Source organism: Lactuca sativa, chromosome 7 (genome assembly GCF_002870075.4).
Source record: "Lactuca sativa cultivar Salinas chromosome 7, Lsat_Salinas_v11, whole genome shotgun sequence".
In the NCBI taxonomy this organism is placed as follows: domain Eukaryota; kingdom Viridiplantae; phylum Streptophyta; class Magnoliopsida; order Asterales; family Asteraceae; genus Lactuca; species Lactuca sativa.
Genome location: NC_056629.2, coordinates 64486710 through 64496539, shown reverse-complemented (window position 1 = coordinate 64496539; position 9830 = coordinate 64486710). Strand labels below are relative to the sequence as shown.

General features: G+C 32.5%; 1 protein-coding gene across 1 annotated transcript; it reads left to right on the top strand.

Annotated features, from left to right (window-relative positions):
- The first annotated feature begins 6517 nt into the window (after positions 1-6517).
- On the top strand, positions 6518-9711 carry LOC111877804 (monogalactosyldiacylglycerol synthase 2, chloroplastic). Its single transcript, XM_023874309.3, has 8 exons — positions 6518-7223; positions 7341-7513; positions 7988-8149; positions 8223-8364; positions 8546-8770; positions 8875-8937; positions 9055-9129; positions 9213-9711. The coding sequence occupies exons 1-8, from the start codon at positions 6954-6956 to the stop codon at positions 9474-9476; spliced, it is 1374 nt and encodes a 457-aa protein (XP_023730077.2). The 5' UTR covers positions 6518-6953; the 3' UTR covers positions 9477-9711.
- The last annotated feature ends 119 nt before the right edge of the window (positions 9712-9830 follow it).

Sequence of the window (9830 nt, the reverse complement as noted above, 5' to 3'; positions counted from 1 at the left end):
ATGGAGTTTGGAGATGAAACTGATGTATTTCAATTAAGACATGTAATGTCTGAATCAAAGAAGACGGTGCATTTGTATTTAACGGTGATAGGTGAAGGAGCTGAAGAACAAGCAGTGGTTAACAACCAGTTTAATCAAACAAAAACTAATAGAGGTCATAGAGAAAGTCAATCATGTGATGGAAACCGTTCAAGGGGAATAGGAAATGAAGTGCCAAAATTTGTATCTGATAATGATACTTTTGTATCAGATAATGATAAAGAAGCAAAAGTGAGCATGACTAAGTTATAACGTCAAAATTTGTTCGAGTTTGGAGAAGTTCCTGAAATTGATGATCGAAGATGTGAGGAAAAATCAAATGAAGGGTCGTTTTGAGTATTGATTTTTCGCTATTGGATGCACGGTAATATATTTTTAAATATATTTGTTATTTTCTTAAATGTTTATAAACAAATGGGCTAATGTCTCAAAAACCCTCAAGTTTTCAGGATTTTGTCGGTTTTGCCCAAAGTTGAATTTTATATCCGTTTTTACCCTAACATTTTCCAAAAGATGTTCGGTTTTACCCTTTTACCGGTGATAACAGGTTTTCCAAGTTACCACTATATTAACTTCGCAAAAAAACCCTTAAGTTTACAGTTTTTTTTTTACGTTTTTACCCTTAAGTTTATAAATTTTTTTATACTTTTAACCTATGTATTTTTTTTTCATATTATACGTATTCATGCAGAAAAATCATATTTATATACGAAAAAAATTAATTAAATATTGTATTTACATTTTTTTAATATTATTTTTTTAATATATATATATATATATATATATATATATATATATATATATATATATATATATATATATATATATATATATATATATATATATATATGAGTTTTTTTCTGGATAAACCATTTAAAATGTAAAAAAAAAATTAATATGTTTTTAGAACTACAAATATGTATTTTTATGTTTTTAACAATATACATATGAATAAAAAAAACTTGTTCAATCATAAACATGTTTATATAAGTATATACATATATTTTTAAAAGTGTAAATATGTATTTTATATATATTTTTATGGATGGTGCTCATTTGAAGGGAAAGTACAAAAGCACCATCTTGCATGCAGTAGCCATGGATGGCAACATTCTGATCTTGCCTATTGGGTATGGAATTTTCCTAAAAGAGACTACAAATTCTTGGACATGGTTTCTTGAAAAATTACATGAATGCATTGGTGATGTGGAAGGTCTGACAATGGTCACAGATAGAGCACCCGCAATTGTTGTAAGTATTCAAAATGTTTTTCCAAATGCTCATCATGGATTGTGTGGTTTTCATCTAATAGGAAACATAGTCCACACATTTGGAAAAAACAAAAAAACAACAATTTTGTTTCGGAAGCTGGTAAGAGCTTACAAAACCACTGAGTTTGAATTCTATTGGGGGAGACTTCGTAATATAAGAGATGATGTAGCGACATATCTCAGTCAAATTCCACGTGAGAAATGGACCATAGCGTATTGCCCTACCACGAGATATGATTATATGACCTCAAATAGTGTGAAGTCCATGAATGCTGTATCAAATAAAGCAAGGAAGTTGCCTATATTACCACTTCTTGAGTTCTTTCACGCACTTATGCAGAAATGGTTTTACAAATGGCGGATGGTTATAGGTATGATTATGTTTAATTTTAAATTATATGATAAATATCATATATAATAATATATGTTTGTTTTAACAGAAAAAGGTACAACAATACTTACGAAGTGGGCTGAAGATATGGTTAAAAAAATAAAAAGGGAATTCAAGGATGGTCGGTATCCGGTGTTGACAATACAACATATCAAGTGCATGAATTCAAAAGTGGCGACATAGTGAATTTGAGAGAAAAGACTTGTTCTTGCAGATATTGGCAACTAACTAGTTTGCCATGTGGTCATGTGATAATGGTTTTAACGCACTTGAAAAATGATCACTGTAGGCATATGACTATAGATGCTTAAAAAATTGAAACATATCGAAGAACGTACGAGTAGGCCGTATACCCTCTTTCAGAACGTACGAGAACACCAATCGTATTCCTTCTCAAGGCGGTGAGGAACTAAAAATAAAAAGGTGTACTAGATGCCATAACACAACTTATAATGCAAGGACGTGTAAGGAAATCGTTCCAAAGAACCAAAGTAAAAGTAAAAAACGTACTGGGCGTCAGGGAGTGGGACAAAAGCGACAGAAGAGGAACCGATGCAAGCGACCGAAAACCAATGGCAACATGAGCTAGAGAACCAATGGACGCAACATACCGAACAACAATGGCATCATGAGCCAAAGAACCAATGGATGCAACATATTGAACAACAATGGTAGCAGCAGCCAGAGAACCAATGGATGCAACATACCGAACAACAATGGCAACAACAACCAGACAACCAATGGACACAACATACCGAACATCAATGGCAGCAGAAGCCACATAACCAATAGACGCAAAAGACCGAATACCAACCGTAGGAAGACCCACATAACCAATGGCAGGGTTGCACCGATTACCAATGGCAACAAGAGCCAGATAACCAATGGACGTAAGCGACAGTAAACCTAGGGACACAAGCAATAGATAACCCATTGGCAGAATACGAAAACAGATCAAAGTTTATGTGGTTCGATTTGAATGAATGAAGTTTATTTCAAAATAGGTTTATTATGAAGGTTGTATGTTTATGTTTTCTAAAATATGTTTTGTAACCTATAAAAAAACATGGAATATTTGTAATATTTTAATTAGGTTATTTATATGCACCGGTAGCAAACGTATTACATAAAACATTTCATTAATTTAACCTTTTTTTGTCAAATTTTTTACATAATAATCACATAAGGTATTAGTGTATTTAAAAAAAATAAAAAAATTAATATTAATAAACAAAAATGAACACAAAAAAACGAAAACAAAAAAAAAAATTTAAAACCCACATTCCGCAGAGTTGTAGAGAGATTCGCAGAGGGTGCTCTACGGATCTTTTGGTCATTTTCCGAAATCCGTTTTCTTTTGGTTATATTTTTTTTAAACAAATTCTCTTTTTTGTGTTATATCTCGAATTTTCTCATTTTTAAATATAAATTAAGTAGGTCTACTAAATGGAGTGTACATTTAGTGATTTAGACAAGCAAACTTCAAAACTTTTGGCGAGAAAGAGACTTCAACTGTTTTTTAAACCTCTTGTTACTTTAAGGGCCAAGGGCAACGTTGTCTTTTTGCAAGGTAATTTCAAGATTAAAACTAATCATATCTAAATCTATAGGCATTAAAATACAAAATTAAAATAAAAACAATAATAAACATTATATATTCTATACTCTGTATTTTATATTGTAAATTTTTTGTTTAACCAACTAGCTGAAAAATTAGCTTATGAATTAAAATATTTGATAAAAAATAGCTTATAAAAACTATTTCAAAATAATTTATAAAAAGTTAGCTTATAAAATAGTTTATAAATTATAATAAACTATTTTTATAATTTTACGAAACAGTGAATTACAGGAAACTAATTTATTTTAAAAAACACAACCCAAATACATGACAAAAGAAAATTTTAAAACTATAAAAAAAAAAAAGCCAACTCAAATGGGTATATTGCAAGTAGGCATGTCACCATTTTAGAAAAATTTGTGACCCACCTTGAGTACTTGACAGTTGGCTCCCAACCTGGAAATTATTTTGTCATTCTGCCCCTCAAAGTATTGAAATGTTTAATTAGGTACATTGTTTTTTATAATTCGTGTTAATAAAAACTTAAATCTTCGTTTTGAACCCTATCATCTTTAATTATAGATTACATCAACTTTCTATAGTATAAACTCTACACCGTTTAAATATTGTTGGACATACGACTGCAGTGATCTAGTATCAACTTTAAAGTCAAATGCTAACAAACACACTCAAAAGAATAGTATGATAATGATTCAAAATAGATTGTTTATAATATAGCAATATAAAGTAACGAAAACAAATAGCAATAAAGAAAAGAAACACCAGGATCTTACGTGGAAACCTACACGGGGAAAAAGCACGGACATGAGATGAACCAATTCATTATGTTGTTGTGGTGATTACAATGTTATGGAAGAAATTATTTATTGCTCATTCAATACAAGAGACCCAACCCCTATATTTATGATAAAATGATCGACTTAACTATGGTATGGAAAGAGATACGAATATATCATCTACTTAGGAAACTATTTCTTAATTAAACAGGATCGTGTAAGGGAAATACTTTTCGAAATCTATGATTTCAAACATGGTGTCTAGGGTATCACAAAATCCGATTTGAGTTAATCTAAGAAAATCGATTTGAATTACAGACATATTCCGCTAGGTAAGCTGCCCCTAGACCCCGCCATAGGTAACATGCCTATTCCTCTAGGGGTGCTGCCCCTAGACCCACCAGAGACGATGCCTTTTGGAACCCCATGGGAGCAGCGTCCCTGGAACCCTGTGTTCCCAAGTCTTTTGTAGTTATCTGAGTGTGTACATCGTACATCCTGTCTCAAAATATAATCAAATGGAACCCAACTTGTATCGAATAAAAGTCTCAGCTACGCTAAATATATTGATGACACGAAAATCACCAGTAATATTCCAAAGCTGCTAGATCCATTGCTAAGGAGTCTAAAGTTGATAAGGCAGCCAGGCCAAGAGCACAGCCTGAACTTTTGGTGGCATATTATTTGGATATGTGAATTTAATCAGATTAAAATAAGATATAATAATGTGTGTACCAATTATGCTTTCCATTGACGTCGACAAAAAGGACATGCCAATCTTTTTCTATAGCACTATGCATCATAAATGAAACTAAAGTCAGTATGCTGTGTCGTTAGGATATTTGAGAAACATTAAATGATAATGCGAACTTTGTAACGAATTTCTTTTTACATGAGTAACAAAAAAATAAAAATGAAAATAATCAAGGTTTTGGGATGTAGTAAAATACTACTTATACTTTTTTAAATCTAAAATGTTTATCATAAATTTAATAATAATAATAAAAAACTATTGTTAAAAGTACCGAAAGATTTGTATAAGAACTATATTTTATTATATTAACTGTTATGAAGATAAACGTGTTATGCATATTAACGTAGATACTAAATTTAAAATGATATAATATTATTAGGCACCATATGTATAATGTATACATTACGTTTCTCTTAACGATGAAGATTTGTTCGATTTTTATTTAATCTCTTTTTATAGGAAAAAGATAACAAAAAATGCTTAAAACATGTTAGTAGATTTCAAGTGATTAACCTTCAACACAAACGTATTTCAGTTGCTATCTTTAAGGGATTTTAAAGAGAGGTAACGTAAAGCAAAAATATTTTAAAAAAATTAGGCTTGAATTATGTCTTAGGGTGTAAACGAGTGGAGCTCAAGCTCAAGCTCGGCTAGTTTAAAATTCATGAGGCTTGTTTCGAACTTAGTTTTCAAAGCTCAAGATCGACTTGTGGAAGATTTTAAATACTCGAGCTCAGTAGGCTCGGCTTGTTTTTCAGACGAACCTAAGCTCAACTCGAGTTCATCTTAATGAATGGTCAAATATCAAGCTTGTTAACCACTTGGGTTGTGGTGACTTGGTAAGGCATGTGGAAGATATGGTGGATAACCTATTGACCCATGTTCAAATCCTGGCACCACTAAGCCCTTGTGGCCATGGAGGTTCGCCTGCAGTGACTCCAGGGCATGAAGCAAAGCTTTATGTTTGCAGCGGGGGATTAGTCGGTGCGCGAAAGCTGGCCCGGAAACCCTCGTTAGGGAAGTTCCCTTTCCAAAAAAAAATATCAAGCTTGTTTGTGTTTTTAAGCTTGTAAAATCCGTTTATCATTATTTGATATTTAATTATGATTATATATATATATATATATATATATATATATATATATATATATATATATATATATATATATATATATATATATATAAAAGTTATATTATATAAATATGCTCATCTCATTTAGGATTACAAGTCTAATCGAACTCGACAGATGAAGCTCGGGCTCGAACTCATTTAATAATCGAGTCTGAAACTAAGCCTAAGTCGGCTCGAACTTGTTTCACTCGAGCTCAAGTAAAGCTTTTACGAATAGCTCATGAATAATTCGATTTGTTTACATCTCTATATAATACAGATAATTGAAAGAACATGATTTTTTGGGTAAAAATCATAATTCACCAAGAATTGAAGGGCACGATAGCAATATTGTGAAGAATAAATTATTGATAACATAGTTTGCATCACCAATCATGATTCATATTTGTTTAAAAGATTCGATTCCATAATGAAGAACATTTTTTAAATCTTTTAATAAATAAATAAATAAAATTGAAGATTAAAAAAATTAAACTAAGAAAGATCCGAATCTAAACTATCGAACATTCCGAAACTAAAAACCTTAATCGTACGGTTGTCAATCGGCAACAACTGATCTTTAAATCTACCACCATTCGCCACCATTCTTCCAACAATGTCGATTGGAATCATTCCAGCATAAAACCTTTCTCTCTCCTCTATTTTAGAAGAAAAAATTACCCTATTTCTTCTGTGTCTCTGTCAAATAATTTCTAATTCACCGCCGGCAACCATCGTTACAAATTTTCCGGTGGGTTAAGTTCCTTTGAAGTTTCCGGCCAGTGGGTTGGAGTTGGTAGTGATTTCTTGAAACATTTACCATAAAACAGAATATACAAACATGTCTCTGTTGCGTCTCTCTTGAAATTTATCTTTATTTTAAGACACCCAATTCGTTAAATCAAAGAAAGAGTCAGTCTTTCCATGTTTGTTTCCTGGGTTTGTTTTGAAATTCAAAAGCTTTTGAAGGTCTCTTGATTCTTCACTGAAAAACATATATAGTTGTATGTATACCGGTGGTGGTGGAGGATGGTGATGACAGTGGCGTCGCCTAAAAACTCGTTGAAGACGGTATTCGAGAGAGTCGGAGTTTATGGATTTGGTGCTGGGAGTAGCAACAGACAGAAAAGAATAAGATACGAGATTCACGATGAAGATGACACCATGGAAATGGTCCAGCTTGGTGCTAATAGAACAAAAAATGTGCTTATTTTAATGAGCGACACCGGCGGTGGCCACCGTGCCTCCGCCGAAGCCATCCGTGACGCCTTCAAGATTGAATTCGGCGATGAATACAAGGTATTGTTACTTTCTTCGACTTCATATCTATATCTATACATATATGTTTATATAAATCATTCAATTTGGTTACTGATTATTTGTTCGAATCATCCAAAATCATCGATCTGTTGATAGATATTTGTGAAGGATGTTTGGAAAGAATACACGGGGTGGCCATTAAACGACATGGAAAATCAGTATAAATTCATGGTGAAACATGTCCAGCTTTGGAGTGTAGCATTTCATGGCACTTCTCCTCGATGGATTCATGGTGTTTATCTTGCTGCAATTGCTGCCTTCTATGCCAAGTATATATTTTTACCCTTTTTCTTTTTTACAGTTTATAAATTTACTGTCTAAGATAAATTCTATATTTTTGAATAAACGAAAGATGAGGCATTTCTTAAAAAGATTCATTATGTTGGAAAGTTTATGGGAATTCATTGGTTTTCTAGTAAAAGTTTCCCATGCGTACAAATTTTAAACTTTTAAAAGAAACCCCCATAAATCGCATTATGGAATATTAATTAAGTTGGAAAATTTGTGGGAATTGCTTGTTTTTCTAAAATTCTTCTCATGTGGCAAAAGAAACACAGTGAAAAGATTCATTATCTTGGAAATTCTAAAATTCTTTTTTCATGTTGAATTAAATCATCCTTTATTTATCACCTTAAAAAGAGGCCTTTTTTTTTTTTGACAAGATTCATTATCTTGGAAAATGTTGTGGGAATTCATCGGTTTTCTAACATTCTTTTCTCATGTGGCAAATTTGTAAATTGAAGGGAAGTTGAGGCTGGTTTAATGGAGTACAAACCAGACATAATCATAAGTGTTCATCCTATGATGCAACACATTCCATTATGGGTACTTAAATGGCAAGGATTAGAAAAGAAAGTCATATTTGTGACTGTTATTACCGATCTTAACACATGCCATCGAACATGGTAAATGTCATAAATACCCTTTTCAATTCACCTATATTTGAATATTAAATTAAAATTCTTGTTATGTAATCAGGTTTCACCCTAGAGTCAAAAGATGTTATTGCCCTTCAGAAGAGGTATCAAAGAGGGCTTTGTTAGATGGCTTAGAACAAAACCAAGTACGAGTTTTCGGATTGCCTGTTCGACCCTCGTTTGCACGAGCTATCCTCAACAAGGTGGGGAGGGAAAAATGACCGAAATACCCTTGTGTTTACTACATAATTACAAAACTAACATTAAGTGCAACAAATAGTTTTCAATCTTTATGTGTGCAAATGCCTGTATTGTTGGCTATGTCACTTTTTTTTCTTATCATGGTATTTGAGATTTCATAGGGGTAATTTGGTAATTTTGCAGGATGATTTACGGGTAGAGCTAGAACTGGATCCGGTGCTTCCTGCGGTTTTGTTGATGGGAGGTGGTGAAGGAATGGGCCCCGTGAAGAAAACTGCAAAGGCTCTTGCAGAATCTTTATTCGATAAAGAAAATGGAAAAGCTTTAGGACAAATGATCATAATTTGTGGTAGAAACAAAGCTTTAGCTTCTTCACTTGAATCTTTAGAGTGGAAGATTCCTGTTAAGGTAAAAATAAAAAATAAAAACTCAGTTGCCTTTGATTTTTATATAGCAATGCACTTTCATTATTATAAATTTGAAAAATAAAAAATAAAAATGTAATTGGATAGGTTAGAGGATTTGAGACACAAATGCAAAAATGGATGGGTGCTTGTGACTGCATTATAACTAAGGTATATGATCTTTTTCACCTCTCTTCATTATCAAATATTCAAATTACTATAATTGGTAAATTGTAAAGAGGGGCATTTTTGTCATTTCACAATTTTATAACATGAACTTTTTTGCAGGCCGGACCTGGCACAATTGCCGAGGCGTTAATCAGAGGGCTTCCCATCATTCTCAATGACTATATTCCAGGACAAGTACGTAAAAAAATGAAAAATATGATGTCATAATAATAAAAAAATAATTTAATAAAAAGTACATTGCTATTTTGGTGAAATAGGAAAAAGGGAATGTCCCGTATGTGGTGGGAAATGGTGCGGGTGTGTTCACTAGAAGCCCAAAAGAGACGGCTAGGATAGTGGCGGGATGGTTCACCAACAACTCAGATGAACGCAAGCAAATTTCCGAAAATGCCCTCAAGTTGGCCCAACCGGAGGCAGTGTTTGACATTGTTAGGGACATTCATGACCTCGCGTGTCAACGTGGGCCCCTCCCCTCGTATGATTCGTTTGTGTTGACTTCATCGTTTTCAAACTTAATTTAGCAAGATTGTATTGTACATGTAATTTTTAATTTTTTTTTTTTTATAGATGTTGTTTAGATTATCTATCTATTCATTCTTTTAGGTTTTAAGAAGCTTTTTGTTTGTGGGAAATTGTTTAAGTTTTGTGGGTATGGATTTAGGGTTGGTTTAGAATTTGAAGAAATTGTTATGAATGATTTGTAGTTTGTAAAAATTTAAATTTGGGTTTTGTTTATTGAAATTTAAAATTTAAATATTTTCCGATTTTTATTAGAAATTGGTGATCCTATTTTGGTGGGAAGAAAGTAATTAATTTTTTACTCAAATAAATTCCATATTACTTTTCGCAGCATCTTCGTCGGATCAGAAGAAAAG

What these genes read in the sequence shown, in the direction of transcription:
- LOC111877804 (XM_023874309.3), top strand. Translation starts at nt 6,954, where the DNA reads ATGGTGATGACAGTGGCGTCGCCTAAAAACTCGTTGAAGACGGTATTC. An exon ending in AGTGGAAGATTCCTGTTAAG is followed by an intron (nt 8,771 to 8,874) that starts GTAAAAATAAAA and finishes GTAATTGGATAG; the next exon opens with GTTAGAGGATTTGAGACACA. An exon ending in ATGACTATATTCCAGGACAA is followed by an intron (nt 9,130 to 9,212) that starts GTACGTAAAAAA and finishes TTGGTGAAATAG; the next exon opens with GAAAAAGGGAATGTCCCGTA.